Genomic DNA, 19882 nt, shown 5'->3' with positions numbered 1-19882 from the left:
AGTGGTTATTTTACATGTCAGTGGTTATTTTACATGTGTTTGTGGTTATTTTACATGTCAGTGGTTATTTTACATGTGTTTGTGGTTATTTTACATGTCAGTGGTTATTTTACATGTGTTTGTGGTTATTTTACATGTGTTTGTGGTTATTTTACATGTCTGTGTGAACTTTTTGCATGTCTTTCACACCACTTTGCATCTTTTGTAATTCTATTACTTTTTATTTAGCATCTCTCTTTGTGATCATTTTGTGTCTGTGATCTTTTAATGGGACTTTTTCTTGTTTGTTTGACCTGGAAATGTTATCAATCACCTCAGACTGGGACTCTGACACAGGGGCCTCCAGACCCTTGGGGCTCAGTCATCCCCCTCCTCAGATTAAGCCTTTGTACATAGGGGCGTCGCACAGCCTGACAGACTCAACTCAGGGCAACGCGCCCTTCACCTTCTCCTTCGCGGTGCATTGTGGGACTTTATGTAAACCCAACATGGCAGCTGCCTGCGCCAGAGCACTGGGTAAGGTCGGCTGGTCTCTTTTGGGGTCTCCCGCCGCCCGCCGGCCCGGCACCGTGTCCTCCCTGGTGGGGGGAGCGGGCGCACATGGATCCAGGAGGGCGTACGGCACCGGCGGCTCCGGGGTCCGGGCCAGACTGCTGTCCTCCCTGCGGGCAGGAGGAGGCAGGGTGCTGGGCTGCGCCTTCCTGCTCGGTGGAGGTCTGGGTCTGTATCAGACCGTGAAGCTCTCCGTCCAGCAGCACCTGGCCGAGGAGGAGCCCAAGGTGAGTCCGCTCAGCTCACCTGCACGGCCGCCAGGTGGGCCGCGAGCCGCGGTGCAGAGTCACTGACCCGAGCCCGAGCTGCTGGAGATCAGCACAGAGAAGTCAGACAGCCACGACCAGAGTCATAATTACAGCTGAGACACAAGTCAGTGAACGCATCACATGATGATGAATCCAGCTTGAGACAGTTTGTAGCTGAAACCACTTCAACATTAGTTCAGACCCTTCACTTACTGCACAGGTTGAGTTTTTAAATGAGGACAAAGCGAAAATTTATTAAACATTAAAAACTAAAATCTCTGATTTACAAAAGTATTCAGACCCTTAATTCAGTGTTTAGTAGAAGCCTCTTCGGCTCCCAGTCCTTTAGGGTCTGTCTCTGAAAGCTCTGCACACCTGGACGTGGACAGGTCCCCCCTTCGTACAGGCTCCAGGTCTGGGCCGTGAAGGGACAGTCAGGTACAGTCAGGGACAGTCAGGGCCAGTCAGGGAGAGTCAGGGAGAGTCAGGGCCACTCAGGGACAGTCGGGGACAGTGAGGGACAGTCGGGGACAGTGAGGGACAGTCAGGGACACTCAGGGCGAGTCAGGTACAGTCAGGGACAGTCAGGGCCAGTCAGGGAGAGTCAGGGAGAGTGAGGGACAGTCAGGTACAGTCAGGGACAGTCAGGGCCACTCAGGGACAGTCAGGGACACTCAGGGCGAGTCAGGGCGAGTCAGGGCCACTCGGGGACAGTCGGGGACAGTCGGGGGCTCGTCCTGAAGAGACTTCAGAGTTGTCGTGGCCGTTTGGTTCAGATCGCTGTCGAGCTGAAAGGTGAGCCGTCACCTCAGTCTCAGGTCGTGCGCCAGCGTCTCTGCCGCCGAGACACCGTGACGTGGGCGTTACCCAGGTGATTAGAAACGCTGGGTGTTCTCCAGACAGAGTGTTTGCAGCTCTGCCTGAAGAGCTCCGCCTCTTTTCCCCCCGTGCTCCCGTCAGACAAACTCCAGGTCACGTGGTCTTTACTCGGACTGGCTTCAGTCGGGCCTCGGCACCATGCCGGCCTGACTGATGGAGAGCTGCTGAGCTGCTGAGCTGCTGAGCTGCTCCTTCCAGCAGGTCCTCGACTGGTCCAGTGACCTTTGGGTTCCTGGTCACCACCCTGACCAGAAGACTGTGCCGTGGTTTTTGTCATCTTCTTCAGGTGTCGAACATGAGCTTGAATCTGAATCTTGTTCCAGGTTCCGGGTGGAGGTCTGATGCTGACTCTGTACCAGTACAAGACCTGTCCCTTCTGCAGCAAGGTGCGCGCCTTTCTGGACTTCTACGGGCTGCCGTACGAGATCGTGGAGGTGAACCCGGTGATGAGGCAGGAGATCAAGTGGTCGACCTACAGGAAGGTGCCCATCCTGATGGTGGACAGCGACGTGGTAAGGCGGTTGGACCTCAGCAGCGCGCTCACCTGGGTCTCTTCACACCACAGAATGAAACGGAGCTGCAACCACGAGCTGATCGATCGATTTATTTGACTGACGTCACCTTTTTAATCATTTCAAATTCGCTGGTTTCTGTTAATCAAATGTGAATATTTTCTGGTTTTGAAGGCACCACCTTGGGCTTGTGCCTCGAAACCAGTGTTTACACGTCAGTACTGAGTAAATACATTTTCTCATCCACTTTAATTTGCAAAAATCCAACAGTGAGACAACATCAGAGAGCTGCTCCAAGCTTTTTTCACTCTGATGGGAGAACTCTCTCCTGCTGTAATCCGGAAATGAAACCTGTCAGTGTTTTATTCTTCCCGCCTTCATGTGTTTTTGATTCTTCTCTCTTGTGTTGCAGCAACTGAACGACTCCTCTGTCATCATCAGCTCCCTCAGGACTTTTTTAGTCAACAAGTAAGTTGCTGCTTCCTTTTAAATGTCGTTTGATGAGACAGTTGATAATTATTATAATTGAACTGCTCCAACATCCTGCCACTACAAAGAAATAACTTTTTTTAACTAATGCAATGCTGTAATTAACAAAATGATTATCCAGTGGTGTAATTTACAATAGAGCTCTGTAAAGTCAGTGTGTTTACTTCTTCTTTAATATCTTATAGTGTATATTTATATTTCTTGTTAACGCCCCAGTACAATGAAAGTGAATGTAGTTTTGTTTGTGGCTCAAAGCAATTAAAAAACATTTTAAAATTGTAAAAAAAAAATTTAGATAAAGAAATAAATAATATGGAAAATAATATAATTTCCATAAAAATGCCTGAGGACTTTCTGGATGATCCACAGGCTTCACTGTTTAACTGTTAACAGCAGAGCTGCAGTGAATAGTTGATTCATTCATTGATCTATGTCCTTCCCTTGTAAGCCGCTTTGGATAAAAGCGTCTGGCAAATGAGTAAATGTAAATGTAATTGATTAGTTGTTTGACAAAAAATTCCTCTGAAACTTGATCTTTAAAATTGTGTCATCTGTCAAAAATGTAAAAAGTATCAGGTTCAGCCTCTGAAAAATGAGAATCGTGTGCTTCTCTTTGTCATGTGTGAGAGTAAACGTACAAACAGGACACCACCTCGGATTGCGGGAAGTTACAACGAGCAATTTCCACGATTTCCACAATTTCCACATTTTAGATCAAGAAAATAATTAATAATTGTCTAAAATTGCCAAAGCAGATAACACCAGAACTATCTGCATGGATGAAGAGCATTAGAGCAAAAGCACGTACTGGCTCTTTAAATGTGGACGTTTGTCTTCCAGGGAGAAGAGTGTGTCTGAGATCGTCCGCTGCTACCCGCAGATGACGTCTGTGAACGACAGCGGGAAGGAGGTGACCGAGTACGGCAACAAGTACTGGCTGATGCTGAGCGAAGCCGAGACCTCTGCGATGTACCCCGAGAAGGGGATGCAGAAGTAAGTCCACCCCTGCTCCACCCCTGCTCCACCCCTGCCCACCCACACACACAGGCTGATCTCCATCGGGCTAATGTGGCTCCTCCTCCTCCTCCTGCATCTCCTCCCTCTGAGCGGGTCTTCACTCCCTCCAGCATCACTTAGAGGAGACGATAAAATGATTCACAGCCTCTCATCTGTCAAATGTGTACAAATAAATCGCTGCAAGAGTGAGTCCTAAAACCGATCACACGAGTTAGCATGTTAGCACTTCCTGCTCCCTCGTCCTGAACTCTCTGGGCTTTTGAATATCTTTTATTCAGATGTCTGAAACAAGATCCAAGTTAAACACACCCTCAAGACATTTTCACGTTTTATTCTACGACACAAAATACGTCAGTAAATCCCCAAGTCCAGACTTCTTTAACCTCCTAAGACCCGAACTCTTGCATGGCACCTGATGAGTGTAAAAACAAAGAATTATCTTATTACATGATGTAGTTTCTGGGAAAATGATGTCCACATATCAGGACTTTAGTTTTAGATTTCAATAGAACACAGTGAAGTCACAATTAAGTAATGATGTGCAAAACATTTATTATTTTGTGCCTGAACACAGCAGCATTTTTCCTGAGTGCAAAACAACAGTAGACACAACAACTGTGGCCCTTTGAACAACGTGGCTCATTTGAAGTGCTGCTTCAACAGTTGCACGAAGACATAACAAAGTAAAAAACAAACATTTTGTATTGTTACTGTTCATTGAAATTTCTGAACATTGCATGAAGTGGACACCAGGCCCTTGTAGAGCTAAATTTAGTGTTGTGGTCTAGACAACCCAGAATGTGATGTCCACACATGTGGACGCAGGGTCCTAGGAGGTGAAGCTTTTACGCCTGGTTGCTAACACGCAGCGAAGTGATGTTGATGTTGAAACGTTTCTCTTCCTGTTTCCAGGGAGGAGATGAAGTGGCGTCAGTGGGCCGACGATTGGCTGGTGCACCTTATATCTCCCAATGTGTACCGAACCACCGGCGAGGCCCTGGCCTCCTTCGACTACATCGTGCGTGAGGGCAAGTTCGGTTCTTTTGAAGGATTCTTTGCCAAATACGTCGGCGCTGCGGCCATGTTCCTCATCGCCAAAAGGCTGAAAAGTCGGTGAGTGAAACTTTAAAGAGATATCTTCCTCCGATTCTCAGTTGGGATCAGTTTATTTCCAACACGAGGACCTGGACCCGCCTCCCCCGTGGTGTGGAAATGTCTCTGGTGTTTGCACTTGTAGTTTTTACATTTTAAGTCAGCATTTGAATGTAAAAGTAGTGATTTTCTCCCTTTTGAACCAACAGACACAACCTGCAGGACGACGTCAGGCAGGATCTCTACAAGGCCGTCAACGAATGGGTGGCAGCCATCGGCAAGAACAGGAAGTTCATGGGCGGAGACTATCCCAACCTGGCAGACCTGGTGAGGGAGCACAGCTGGGGTTTTACCTCTGATCACCTGTGAAACTCGCTCTCAGCTGCACCTTTATATAAAAACTCACATGCAATTGTAACACATGAGAGAGGCTAGTATTAGTAGAGGGATGTTACCTTGCTAAAACATCTGTAGAATAAGTTAGCATAAACCAGCTCATGTAGTAAATGTTGGTGTTTTTCTTTCTGTTCATCATTTACTTTGCGGCAGCAGCTACTCTGGCGTCTGAGAGCCTGATGTTCAGATGCTAATAGTGGGCGTGTTGTTAGCAGGTTAGCATAGCATGTTAAAATCTATTTACCAGTAGATCTTAGTAGAAACTATAGTAACATGTTCACAATTTAAAAAGTTAAATGTTAACATAAAATGCTCTTTTATCCATGTTATTAACACATTAACAGTACGTAGTGACAGTTTATTCGAGTGCCGTTTCGGGGTTTGAATATTTCAGTTTTATGTTCACTTTTCAAATTAAGATTTTACATCAAAAAACATACATTAAGCTCATGAAATACAGTTTGTTACTAAAGATGAAACCAGTGGTTTCCAGCCGTTCTGACGTGTGAGAAGTTACTGTCTAGTTTAGCTCTATTGTCACAGAGCTCTATAAGTTAGCAGCTCCGCTAAAGGGTGACACCCCCTCAAAATCTCTCAGATGGTTTCATTTCAAGAATTGTAATAGATACAATTGCCAAATAAAAAAAGAAGATAAATAATTGTTATTTAAATAAAATTTCACCGCAAAATCAAAGATTAGAGAAACATAAAAAAAAAAGAATATAAATCTGTGTGTCAGAACTTTCCTCCAGTTTTTCCTTTGTCCTCTCCCATTTAACATATCACGGTTCCTCAGGAGGGGCCCCGGCCTATAGGCTGGGAGCCACTAGACTAAAATGTTGATAAACCCATTTGATTTGATACCAACAGAGAATTTCCTCTGCCGCCACAGATCCAGGCTGTAAAACCAGTAGGGTTGTATTTTTAAACCTGTTGTTTTCCAGTGTGTAAATCTGCACATGGCCACTTGATAATTATGGCCTCTAAACTTTTTATTTTTCCGTCTGCAGGCGGTGTTTGGCGTCCTCAGAGTGATGGAGGGCCTGCAGGCGTTTGACGACATGATGGAGAACACCAAAGTCAAACACTGGTACAGACGCATGGAGAGAGCGACGCTCAACCACGAGGGCAGACACTGAGGCGAAGCAGAGGCCACGGAAACACTGAGCGCCTCCAGCCTCAAACAGACTGAACGGTAAACCTCCAGAAAGAAGAGAGACCAGGAGGCAAGAAGTCCTGCTTCCCTTGTGGAAATTCCAGAAACGGTTGGAGAGCGGTCACTGATTGATTTCCTGCTCGACACACGAGTTTAAACCTGTTGATTTGTCAGAACGAGTTCACTGCAGATGTTGAGGTAGATAAAGAAATCGCACATGAAAACGCCGTCGTCAGATATTTAATTTGAACTTTTATTGATTAAGCAGCTTTGTGGTGGAGCCATTGTTCATTTAAGGGATTTTTACTGACCTCTACTGGTGAAGTGTTGGAACTGCAAAAACATCAATAAGAGACTGTGTCTTCTCTGCCATTCCAAGGCATTTTCCAGTCAAATTCTCACAGCATGAGTAAAGGAGTAAGTCAGCATATTTGTGATACAGCAACTTCCTGCAAATATGTTAGATATGTTTTGTGTTGCGGGGAAGTGAAAAGCAGGTATGTTGGACAGCCCACGGGGTTTCTGTGCAGACCTGGGAAATGACTTTACACATTTCCTGCTCTTCACTGGTCTGAAAAAGTCCTTCGAAGAAACAACTATTGGGTCTTCACCATGGCTAAGTAATGATGTGATCTGGCAACTGCTGAAATATTTCACAAATTATTATTTGTTAAAATCTTTAAAAACATGCTCTGTCAGTGGTTCTCAGCCAGAGACACGTTATCTATGGAACAAAACAAGATCTCTCGACTGTACAAATCTGTTGTCTGAAGTTTTAGCTCTCAAACACATGCTGTAAAGAGAAACTCGTCCATATGAAGCTTCTGTCAGAATTCGATGTTTGGTTTCAGGTTCACGGTCATAAAAGGTTTCATATCACAGCAGTTTTGTCTGGAGTTCAGTAGCTGTGGCCTCCAGGAGATCAGGTTGTCTCTGTATTTATTTCAGATAAGCGATGCAGGATCTGTCTGTCAGCGAGGAATCAACAGCTCATCGACTGCTGTTCTTTCTCTTTCGGGGTAAAATGAAATTAAACTGAAGAGGAACTGGTGAGCTGCCAGCTTGAATGTACTCAATATGCAAACTGTCTGCTGCAGATTAACTTCTAAATTAATTGTACTGAAAGTGACTCAATGTGCATAGTTGTAAAAAGGTAAAATAAAAAAGGAAACCTGAGGTTGTGTGTTTTTATTGGCACATCAGATACACATTAATGCTGGATAAAGAGCATCAGGATTTGCTAGGTGTTAGTTGTAGTCGTATTACTGCTGACTGAAACGCTGGTTTCTAGTTATACACACGCAGAGTTACACCTGGAAAAATACAAATCCACAGTTCAGTGCCGAATAAATGTCTTTTCTTTTTTCCAAAGTAAAAGTGCACATATTAAAGTGGCCTTTTATTGTGACCTGCCCGAGGCTCACGTGTACAATAATCATGCTGTGTAATCAGCATCTGGCTATGCCACACCTGTCAGGTGGATGGATGATCTTGACAAAGGAGAAACACTCACTGACATGGATTTAAACATCTGTTAAAAAAATAAATAAATAAAAAAATCCTGTGTAGAGAAAATCTTAGATCTATTTTTTTTTTGTTCAGTATAATTTTGGCCAACCAACAATCCAAAAACACTCAGATTAAAATGACATAAAAAGAGAAAATTCTCACATTTCAGAAGCTTGAATCAGAGACTGATGCTTTGATTTGATAAACTGTTTGTTGACTGATCATTTTCACTTTTAACACTTGTTTTTTTTCTTCAGAAGGAGAAAAACTAAACAAACCCAAGCACAACAAATATTTCCAATTAAGTGTTGACAGGGTTTTATTTCATTGATGGAGACATTTTTGCACAACTCCAAGATTACAATCATTTTGGCATCTATTCCTCCTGTTTATTCTACATTATAGTCAGAACACAGCAAAATAAAAGCTGGAACAAAACTAATCACAGTGAATCTCACTTTAAAGCTCAGAGTCATCTTCATGTTTCAGGACAACACTGAAAGACTAAAGAACTCTCACAGTTTTGTAATGAACCACAAGTCTTTGTTCCACATGGTGGATTCATAAAAAAATAAATAGCAAATCATTCAACACAATTGTGATTTGAACAGCAACTGTCGAGTCGTACTGATGCTCCTGTAGTGACCAGATTTCATGAGCACGATAAAAAGCAAACTAACAGTGAAACTGATGTAAACAGCTGAGAACAATGTGATCTTCAACTCTGGAGGCACTTCAGAGAAACTTAAAGGAGAGGTTTATATCTCAACAGCATAATTATTGCGTGTCCTCCTTTTACTGGACTTTTTTTTTGATGCACACACTTAGAAGCAGAAAACATCTGTGCACTACAGACACATCTGGACGAGGACACCCAAGAATCCATCTGCACAGATGTTGGTAGGACGGATGTCAGTGTTGGTGTTATTCCAGAAGTGCTCCCTTTAGATAAATATATTGTTGTTAGCAGTTTAAAACTTTTTTCCAAAGCTGCTGATAAATGTCTCATAGCCTAAAAATGAAGTTGAGTGCGTCCGTTGGTGCGTCATCATCCATCAGCTGCCTCCTGATCAGCTCTTTGAGACGTCCAGGAAGTTGAACCAGAGCAGGTTTAACAGATGTGATGACCATCTTCCCAGCAGCTTCCTGACTAACGGCGCCTACAGAGCAAGTCTCCTTCCAGCCTCCGAGGAGCTTTCTCAGCATCAGACCACCCCCCCCTCTTCCTGTATTCAGCCCTAAACGCAGCGATATGCAGCAACACCCAGCACGTCTCCTGCTCCCTCACGACCTCCAGAACGTGGAGGTGAGCTGACCTTTGGGCGGGCTGATCTGTCGGCTCTGCAGTGACGTCTGTGTGGGAGACAGAGGTAAGTTTAGTGTGTTCACAAGAAACAAAACAAGTCCACACGCTTCAGGAGCAAATCAGCCACAAACACATTCTGTCTACTATACTCTCTCCACCACAAGCAGTGTAATGGAGCTTCCCCATGTTGTCACACACCAATGAGCCGAAACAGTATGACCACTCCTGCCTGAGATGCTGCTGTACCCACCGAGGCGTGTACCCTACAAGACCTCTGAAGGTGCCCTGCGGTTTCTGGCACCAAACTTTTCAGACTCCCTGGTAGGACTGGGTGTTACAATCCCTCAAGTTTCAGCACAACAATTATTGGGGCGGCTCTTGGAGGCGACCATTGGCTATTGCTACCAGTACGACACCGTGAGTCGAGGCAGGCCCACCGCAGGCTCATCAGAGCTGGGTGTGTGTCTCGTGGTTAGGCTCAAGCTGATCACTTGGGAGCTCAGATGGGATCTCTTCGTTTCAGCCTCAGCCAGTGACTGATCCTTTCTGCAGCCCCAGTGAGGGCTCTAACTGCTCTCCTGTGGGCCTGCCCTCTGACTCCTACCCCCGTCAGGAGCCTTGTGGTGGAGCCACCTTGACTGGGCACAATTCAACCTTCCAGTCTTGCTTTTGAACGTTAGCTGTGAGGTCAGTGTGTTGCTGCTTCCTGTAGGCTACAAACTGGAGCCTCTGTGGATCAGACTTGTTCCAGAACATCCCAGTAATTAAACTGTAGAACAGTGAAGGTGGAGAGCAGTGTATGATATTAAGTCCAGTCACATGAAATATGTGAAAGTGACGAGTGCAGGGATTAATGATGGATATAACAGGAGCCAAACACAGTGGCTGCTGTGTTTAAAGCATTTTTGTCTCAACATGATGAACAGTGTTCAGAATCATCTTTAGGGAGGTGGTGTCTGTGACTGTGCTGCACAAGCTAACATTAGCAAACATTAGCAGCAAGTTTCTTACCTCTAGAAACTGTTTGAGTCTGATGACTGAGCCCATCTGTCCACTGCTGGTTACGGCTTCAATCCTGGAGACGCCAAAGAGAAGCAGTGGGACATTAAAGTTAAACTTCAGGAGGCAGCTGCTGTGATCTCTGCTACAGGAAGTCTAAAGAGAGTGTGTACCTGGGGAAGTACTCCTCTTTAAGAAGCAGGATGAGTTTCCAGAACTGGCTCTGATACTGTTTCATCAAAGCATTACCACAAACCTGAGGGAGACACACAAACATCAAGACAAACATCAACACAGTAGCCGAGCCACAGTTACACCCACAGCTGCTTTCAAAGGTCTGATCCTCACTGTTCATCTTCACTGATTGGTTCTCAGCTGCTCAGTGAAAAAAGAAAATACTGGCCAAAGTCTAACTCACCTGCACTGGTCACAACAACACACTGAACTCTAACCTCAGGAGAGATAACAAAAACTCTAAACACACACACACCTGTATCAGAGCTCACATCTAAGACTATATAGATACAGGAAGTCTTTCTCTTTTTAAGCTCCGTGATGAAAATACAACACACAAGAAAATAAGTATGTGGAAACAAAAAACAACACATTTTTCAAAAAGAGAAAACAAAGGAGAACTCATTCGTCACTCTGTAAGCTGTATTTTATATTTTATCCAGTGTGAACCAGTGGGTCAGATTAATGAGCATTCTTCAAATAATAAACAGCTGAAACAAAACTGAACCTGTGTTGTAACAGCAGATAATAAAGAGACACCAGCATGGGCTGTAAATAAAAGATGGACGTAGCCTCTGTGAGGACCGGAGGACGCTGCTTGGACAACACGTGCACATTTGAATGACTTTGTGTAGTCTTCTTTAGAATATGAAAATTTAAGATGTAAATAAATAAACGTTAAAAAGCTGCATGACTCACCTCCAGGAAGTCGAACAGCAGCGTTGCTGTGATGTCGGCCAGAGGCTCCATGTTGAGCATCTGAGCCAACCAGCGCCAGCCGTGGTTCAGACCGTGAGGGACCGACTGAAACATCACAAAGAACAGAAAACCGCTTATTACAGTATTAAAACATGCAGTAACATATTCTTAGTAGTTACTTTATGATTTATAATAAAAAAAAAAACATGAGAATAAGAATGAGATTAAATAGGTAAATGCAGGTTTTAAATGAGATAAGAAGATAATGATGAGATAAAAAGAACATAATAAGATAAAAACTTTAGTGTTTCCAGATCTAAATATTTTTTAAAGACTTGCGCTTGTGGTTGGATTCTCATCACTGATATTAATGCTCATCTTGTCAACGCTGCTTGTGTAACTTCAGTTCCACAGTTGTCACTTTTGATTCTGAACAAACAGGAACCTCAACAGCAGGTGGGACAGTTTTTTTTTTACCCCCTGCTTGGAGCCGTAGGGCCACCGCAGCTGAATCATGGCGGCGTACAGACGGATCATCCCAGACATCCTCTTCAGGAAACTGTCCTGACCCTCCACCCCGGAGTCGTCCACGCGGTAACCAAGAATCCTGATGAAGAGAAGGTTAAAACGTGACACAAGTCTGCACCTGTGTACTGAGCAAAGAGGAGGGAGAGGTGACGTTTCTGAGTATCTCACCTCTGATATTCCTCCACAGGTGTGCCTTCCTTCATCGGAGGGTAATGTGGGACTGCGTACGGGCACTTCTTGTGCAGGTGAGCGAGGATGAGGTCTCCCACCCGAGGGTGCAGCTCCCAGACACCAGAGGCCACCACGGCGATGGGGAAGGCTGCTTCGTGGTGAGACGCCACCTCCTCCTCTCCTTGTTTCTGTTCAGAGCAGTTCAGCGTAGTTTAGGCTTGTTGTGTGTATACAGGTTTTGTTTGTTTGTAGAACAAATACAGAGTAGGCTCAGGCAATATAATAACGGTATAATTTTGGGCCACAGGAAGTTGTAAAAGGTACTTTTGACATTTTATTTATAAACCAAACAATTAATCAAGAAAGAAAAATAAAATAATGGTCAGATTCATCGATAATGAAAATAAATTTTGCAGCACTAATCCTCTTGTGCCACTTGCATCTTTAAATGTCAACAAATCAAATTTCAGACTTCAGATCTATTTAGCACTGCAAATACTTTTCTTTGATTGATCTCAGTAAATGGTCCACAACCACCAACCATCATTTACAATGATGCAGGAAAAGCATATTTAAGAAGCTGGAACCAGAGAATTTTTGACATTTTGTTTGATAAATAATCAATTACCAAAACTGCTGTTAACTCATTATCTCCCAATTATTTCTATTGACAACTTGAATGCAACATCAAACTATTTACCTTTCAAACGAATGTAAGAGTAACCAACTGTAAAAATGACAACGTTTTCATATGAAACCTCACAGCTACAATCAATTCTTTTGACTGATCCTATTCTGCTGTTTTCCTCCTTTTTTTCAACTCACTGAAACTCATCTCTAAAGAATTGTTCAAATATATCAAACAGCACCAGACAGACTCACCACAAACTTCTCAGCCAGTTTGTAGCAGACAAAGTCCAGGCCCTGAGGATGCTGGGAGGTGGAGACAGACCTGCCCCCCGACACCACCGGCCGTCCCGACAGCAGTTTGTCGATCTTGTCGAAGATTTCTTGGAGCTGCGATCCCGAGTTGCTGGCGATCTGACTGACAGGGATGGTGGCTGCTTTCTGGAGCTCCAGCTTCAGCTTCTTTGTCTGTGATGAGAGAGGAGAAAGGAAACCACCTGTTCAGGGTTCTGCTCAGTGGCACTATCCATACTGAAAACATCAAGTGTCACCACAACAGAGCTGCATATCATGGCTGGGTATTAAACCTCAGGATTTTTTGGGTCCTGACTTAAAGTGTCAACAGCTGTCACGTACTACAAAGTTGGCAGCCAATGTCCAATCAGATTCCTTAACTTGTTTACGTTTTCTTTGATCATATAGTTTTGATTTCCCATATAAGCCTGAACACAGGCCGACGATTTGAGGAAAGGAAACACTGTCAAACTCATCCTGCTGGGAAAGTTTCCCTGAGATCTCATTAATCCCAGGAGAAGAGTCCTTGTCACCGAGGCCTTTTCTCTTGTAGAAACATGAAACATACTCATACATAAAACCTACTCTTGTGTATCTTGTGTCTCAGTCACAGACTCACACTATCTCCTGTCAGACTGTTTTTCTGATCTCATCCTCAATGACGGCTGTGATTCTTGGCTGTTTGACGGATTTTCTGTCTGGTTATTTTCTGCAGTGAAGACGCTGTGAACTCGTCTTCAATCATCAGAAACTTCTCCAGGCTACATCCACAATACTACATTTTCATTGTAAAACGCCATTTTAAAATGAAAACGACCTCCGTCCAGACGACTGTTTTAGCTCTGTATCAGAAACAATCTCTGTCCATCATAAGACACCAAAAATATGAACATCTTTAGAAAACAAAACATTTGGAGGCTCAAAAAATCCTGAGTAGTGTAGATGGCAAGAGTAAACGTGGCAAAAAAGATGCATTTTAAAACTAAAATGTAGTAATATGGACGTAGCCTTACAAGTGACCAACTCACTATAAACAGACTGACAACACTCGCAACATAAAGGCTGCAAACAACCCATAATGCAACACTCTGTAGAGGACACTGGTGCCCACTCCATTCAAAAACAAAGAACTGCCTAGTCTTCAAAAATAAGACGACTTCAACCTTTTTCAAACCTGAATCTACATTGAAGTAAAAGCCTCCTCTGCCTGAACAAAGAACCTCTGAAGTGGTACAAACAGTGAAGCTGAATTTCTTTCATCCTGCCGTTTTTGTTGCTTTGCTCTTCTGTAAATATGTGAAGCACTTTAAGCTGCATTTTGTGTATGAAAGGGGACATGTAAAAAATCATTATTATGGTTGCATAAGTGCCCCTGAGGCTGCTGGGAAATTCCTGATTTCATTACAAACATTGCTGCAGAGAAGAAGAACCCACCTGGGTGTCTTTTGGGGAGTTGAGTTGTTCGAAGGACTGAGTGCACTGAGCGGCTGAGTCCCGCAGCTCTTTGAACCATTTCAACGTGCTGTCTTCAGCGCTGTTCTGCAGCCCTGTGGCAACATGTTAAACAACAACATTAATTATAATGTAAGAATTCTACACGTTCAACTACAAAGTTAACAGCAGATTTAAGAAAATGTCCTCAGTCTTACTGACTCCTTTTTCTATCCTAAATGTTTTTTCCTCTGCAGCAGTGTCACCAACTTGTATGCAGTGATAATTCAGTGTATCTTCTTCACATTAACTCAGTTTGAAGAGGAAAAAAAAGCCGGAGCTGTAGCTTTGATTTCTTATATACATGTGAAGAGCTGTTTGCAATTCTTCCTCTTTCTCTGCAGCTCTCTCACCTTTCCTCTGCGCCTTCTCTTTGGCTGACTGCTCCGCCTTCTTCTGCGCCTCCTGCTGCGCCTGCAGCTCCGCCTGCTTCCTGCGCCCCTCTTCCTCCTCCTGGTCCCTCTTCTTCTTCTCTTGGACCTTGGCGACCTCCTCCTGAATCACCCGGATCAGCGCCCTCATCTCGTGGAGGGCTCGCTCAGCCACAGTCATGTCCTCCATGCTGGGGAACTCTCCCTGGAAGAGACACAGTAGAGATGGTCACACACAGACTCGGGTTCAAACCTGATATTATACACAATTTGCCAAATGTCAGCTTGAAGAAAAGACACAATTGAGCAAACAGAGTCGAACAGAGTTTAGGATACAAAGCAGTAAATGCAAAGATGTGTAACGTAGGAAAAAAAATAGACAAATGGGGAAAGTTGCAGACAATGACCCACGTAACATCCTGAGATACAAGAACAGCGAATATTCCACTTGATTCACAGAAATCAAATCAACAGTTTCCAAAGTCTATTTTTCCTTTCTCACATTCTCTAGTTGTAGCTTCTTGAATGTGCCGATTCCCTGCTTTTCTCTCTCTTTTATTTCATTGTACATTTAACACCTTTTCAATTTCTCACTGATGGTCAGACAAAAAAAAATTTAAAGACATCATGTTGGGCTTTGGGAATTTTTTAGGGCATTTCTCACATTTTCTGACATATTATAGACACGTGATTTAACCAAATAATAAATCCATCCATTTTCCCCCAACCCTACTTTGCTTTGCTTTAAATTAAATTAAATAATCCTAAAATAAATGTAATATTTCCCAGTTGAGAAAAACAAACTGTGATGGTTGTCGAAAAGAAAATGATTTAACAGTTTGATGATTGAAGTGATGGCAGAAATAAAGAAGACACAAACCAAGTTGTAATAACTTTTTAACACATCCAAGAGTTTGTTTTTTTTCCTGTCAGCGTACCTGAGCTTCAACATTCAGGAGTTACACTGACCTCTGCCGTCTTCCGCACCACCTCCGACACCTGCGAGCACAGCTGGTTCCCTCGGGTGCTGTAGGAGCTGAGGCTGGCTGGCGGGAGACTGCTGTTGGACTGGGTGGACGGCTCCAGCAGCTGGTTGAGCTGCAGGATCTCCTCCTGGATGGTGTTCAGGTTACGTAGCCTCTCCCTGCCCTCCGCCTGCCGCTGCCGCTCCAGCTCCGCCTCCCGCAGGCGCTGCTGCTCCGCCTCCCTCAGCCGCAGGTTGAGGATCTGAAGGACAACAAAGAAAATTCATTAATATGGTAGAAAACCTGCGAGGCCGGTCTCAAAGTGACATGTTGTTGGTCCGACTTTCAGGACAACAACTGAAAATATTTGAGCAACTTTTATCTCAGTGTCAGGAGAAGTTCAGAGGGGGCGTAACCCCATGTCAGGAGACGGCGCTCAGTTATTCCACAACAGGAGAGATGTTCTGTGAACACGTGATGACATTATTAAGCTTTTTAAAACATCACTTATACAACAACAGAATCATTTTTTGTGGCTGATGCACAAACACACGTCTTCTGCATAGAAACCGATGACCTCACAAAGTTACACTTCACTGTAACAAGGAACAACAGTGACGACTCTGTCAGAACCAAACACTTTGTCTGTTAGAAATCAAACTTTGATCTCATACAGAAAATGTTTTCAACGTCATATCAGGGCAACAGCTGCGACAGGCGGACAGAATGGGTTCAGACTCGAACTATGACCTGGTTCGCACTTTTTTGTTGTAAAACTAAAGTGCTGAAGAACAGAACCTTTACATTTTAAAAACATTATTTTCAGGCTTGTGCACAAAAATTGCGTCTGGCTGGTAACAGGTTAAATATGTGTAAATATTAATGAGTTTTAATTAATTGTGTGGTTTTTGCATTTATATTGAAATGTCTCTGTCTGACCTCCATCTCCTAGCAGCTCTAACAGGTCGGGTGTAACTTCCTATGTTAATGCTAAATGCTAAAGTTCATGAAACTTTTCTTGCTGGTTCAGACTAATTTTCTTCTCAGTAATGTTTGATAAACACAGGATTTTGACACCAGACTACTTGGTGTTTCCAAACATTTTTTTAGGGTGGCTTTCCCACCAGTATCCTCTCTGCATGATCGTACCTTCATCCTGTGTCGCTGCTCTTCCTTCAGCTTCTCTTGACGTCCGATGCTCTCCTTAGTTCTGTGGAAAACCACAGTGTTTTGGTCACATGTAACATTTCAGAAATGTGAAACCACCGTAAGATTTGCATCCTTGCCGTTGGCTCTTACTCTCTGTCCATCATGTCCATGATGACTTGGCACTCCTGTCTCTGCTTCAGCTCCATGAACTCCTCGAAGCGTTTCAACTGCTCCGACTCAGCACTTGCCACCGCCGCCAACTGCTTCTCCTGCATCTCCTGCCGCTTTCTGAGCGCCACCTGAGCGTCAGATTTAAGATTCGGTGAGATTATCTTTTTCTCATAAAAAAAACTGTATACAACCATCATCTTCTTGTCACCAGTCTCTGACCTTGGCCTTTTCTCGACATTCCTCCTTAGCTTTGATAATGCCTCCGGCCGTCTCCATGTCTTTGGGCGACAGCAGGGAAATGGCATGTGGTAACGCAGGACTGGAAACCTCACTGACATCTGCCTCGGGATCTTCATCCTTCGCCACATCACTAACAGCCTGCAGCACATGAACATGAGCAAAACACAGAGCTGGAAATTCAGGACAGGTTCAGATGGAGTCACATGGAATAAAACTAAGTGTGTTCTCTTTAAGAAATAGACAGTCTTCCAGGTTTTAAGATGCTAATTTAAAAGTTGTAAAATGTCAATAACTGACTTCATGGAAGATGAATTCCACTACACAAAAGAACAATTCTATCAGAACCTGTTTGTTTTATTTTACAGTAATTACAGTAAGTTTGAACTGAACATGTTTGAACTTGAACATTTTCTTCTTCTATTAACTTATGTGTTAGCCCATCTCATAATTCAATTGTGTCCTGCTTTACTAGCAAATAACTCAATAGTGAAGTGTAAATAAATGAACAAAAAGTTGCTTATTAACATGTCGCTGAGAGCTAAGGTAAGTGGACTTTTTGAGGAGAATTTTTTGGCAAGATCAAGTTGTAATGTGGATTTGGATGAACTCTTCCTTTAACACACCAGATTTACAATATCATGTGATAAATGAAACACAGGGAGATCTGCATGTATTCAGGTCTGGAGGAGAGACTTGCCTTCTTTAAAGACAGGGTTGCAGATAGTGTGTTATGCTTAGCGTTGATGTCAGGGACGGATCCTATGGAGGAAACTGAGGCTGGGGTCTCCTCCGACAGGCCAGGGCTTGAGTCTCCGGAGCTGGAGCCCATACAGAAGGACTTCTGCAGGGGCGAGGAGCTGAGACGCGCCAGTATCATGGCAGAGTGTGAGGACAAGCTGATGTCCTCTTTACAACCTGCCATAATATGCTGCAAGAACAAAGACACACCATAACTCAAGTGCACTTCGTTCACTTAAGCTCTTAACAGGCTTGTATTTCTTTTAAGAGAGAGGATGAGTGCACACCCAGCTCCAGGTTTTGATAATATATCACTGACATTTCAACCAAACAGTCTTAAATATACTTACACGCACGCCACAAAAAGTACACTGAGTTATATTCACTTTTAGAAAAAAAAAGAACAAAAAAAACAAAAATAAAATTTCCATCTGCTGGACCGACAATCCAAAAAACTCAAGACTCAGACAGAGGATCCACACTGTGACACTGACAATCTGACAAAGATCATATTTGGTATATCAAAACATCAATTAATTAAAATTAATAGTGTGCAGATCCCCTATCTAAGTCTTATTATGAGTTGTGGAGGGACTATAATGATTGAGATAACACTGACAATCATGTAGTTCTGGTGTTCAGTACACTAATTTTGAACACTAACACTAACTAGCACCCACAGCTATAAGATACAGTTGTATGTAAAAGTTCTGAAATGACATACACAGTTGAAAGTTGACTGAGGCCCCAGGTACACAGTTTTTTTTTGTTTTGTTTTTTGTGAAAGGTCACAAATCTAGAAGTTGTCCAATCTTTTTTTATTTTAATCAATTTGTTATATTTTATTAGCTTACCACATTTTGTTTGAGGGAAAATCCCCCTCTGAAATGTAACTTATAATACAGCTGTCATACAAACACAGTGAAGTAAAACGCAGAATATTTCTCTCTGAAGTGCTGATGGAGAAGCATAAAGCAGCTGAAAACGGAAACACTCAGATAACTCACCATAACACTTTGCCTCAACCCATCTGAGTGACAGGTGAACAGACTACAACACTACCATCTATACACACTGTCTATATCATGGCACAGAATCATTTAAGCCTCTCTGTCTATTAAAGTGGTATTCATTTCACACTGTACTTAAGTAAATGCACTTAAATGTTTCCCTCCACAGCTAATTTGTTCAGTATCGATGATTTAGCAAACTGTTGTGGTTCTATTCTTACTGTAAGTAAATAATAATAATAAATAACGACTCAACAGTGGCTACGTTGTCTAACTTCAGGTAAACAGACAGTGGCAGCTTAGCCTGGCTAACGTTAGCTAGCCGTTAGCCGGCTAGCATCTGCGTTAGCCGGCGGTGAACTCACCTCGCCCCTGTCCGACCAGTGCGGGTCGAAAGTGATTTTTCCCTTTGGTGAATTTTTTAAGGCCTCCAGAACGTCCCATCGCTGTCCCATGGTTTCAGCAGGCATCTTGACAGACTAGTAAACAAAAAACAAAACTACTAACGAACGGTAGCGCTGAGCAGAATTTTGAACCGCCGTATGAGGTTACATTAATTACAATCCGACAAGAAATGCGGCATTGAGGCTCTACGGTTCCGCCTGGACAATCCCCTTATTTTTATTTTTTTTTTCTGGGTTTAGTGATCTCTTAAAAATAGCAACGGACACAATAAAATGTATCCCATCTAATTACATTTTTTTTTTTTGCTAATGAGAGTATTCTGACCAGGTGGTTCAAATGAGGGCACCATGCGGTATTCCGGCCCCCGGTTTTTTTTAATCTGTATTTCATTGTTTGCTCTACTTATATAAATACGCAACTCTCCTCACGCCAAAACTTCAAAGCTGATTGCAACACGACAAATGGGAAAATTCGGCGTAAAAGCCATTCACCAGCATCCAGTTTATGTATTTATTTCACCTGGTCAACTCAACTCTAAATGTTAAAAGAAGCTAAACAAGATGATTTTGGTGCATCAGATGTATGCTGAGTTCAAAAACAGACCCCAGATGTTGGACAGTGCACTACTATTTTC

General features: G+C 43.3%; 2 protein-coding genes across 2 annotated transcripts; one reads left to right on the top strand and one right to left on the bottom strand.

The window, feature by feature from the left end:
• The first annotated feature begins 284 nt into the window (after positions 1-284).
• On the top strand, positions 285-7517 carry ptgesl (prostaglandin E synthase 2-like). The gene is made up of 7 exons (XM_071483832.1): positions 285-779; positions 2003-2191; positions 2604-2659; positions 3521-3673; positions 4610-4810; positions 4999-5116; positions 6196-7517. The coding sequence occupies exons 1-7, from the start codon at positions 300-302 to the stop codon at positions 6322-6324; spliced, it is 1326 nt and encodes a 441-aa protein (XP_071339933.1). The 5' UTR covers positions 285-299; the 3' UTR covers positions 6325-7517.
• Positions 7518-8144: 627 nt separating this feature from the next.
• On the bottom strand, positions 8145-19605 carry gle1 (GLE1 RNA export mediator). Its single transcript, XM_071483830.1, has 15 exons — positions 19209-19605; positions 17793-18023; positions 17075-17233; positions 16835-16983; positions 16685-16745; positions 15540-15797; positions 14553-14775; positions 14143-14255; positions 12670-12882; positions 11785-11975; positions 11566-11695; positions 11089-11193; positions 10329-10411; positions 10168-10231; positions 8145-9203 (listed from the first exon to the last, which is right to left on the bottom strand). The coding sequence occupies exons 1-15, from the start codon at positions 19311-19313 to the stop codon at positions 9135-9137; spliced, it is 2154 nt and encodes a 717-aa protein (XP_071339931.1). The 5' UTR covers positions 19314-19605; the 3' UTR covers positions 8145-9134.
• Between the last annotated feature and the right edge of the window lie 277 nt (positions 19606-19882).

Source organism: Trachinotus anak, unplaced genomic scaffold, assembly GCF_046630095.1.
Source record: "Trachinotus anak isolate AG129_WGS33_773 ecotype Australia unplaced genomic scaffold, CSIRO_AGI_Tana_v1 ptg000008l, whole genome shotgun sequence".
Lineage (NCBI taxonomy): Eukaryota > Metazoa > Chordata > Actinopteri > Carangiformes > Carangidae > Trachinotus > Trachinotus anak.
The sequence above is the reverse complement of the archived record's forward strand: the minus strand, read 5'-3'. Positions and strand labels throughout refer to the sequence as shown.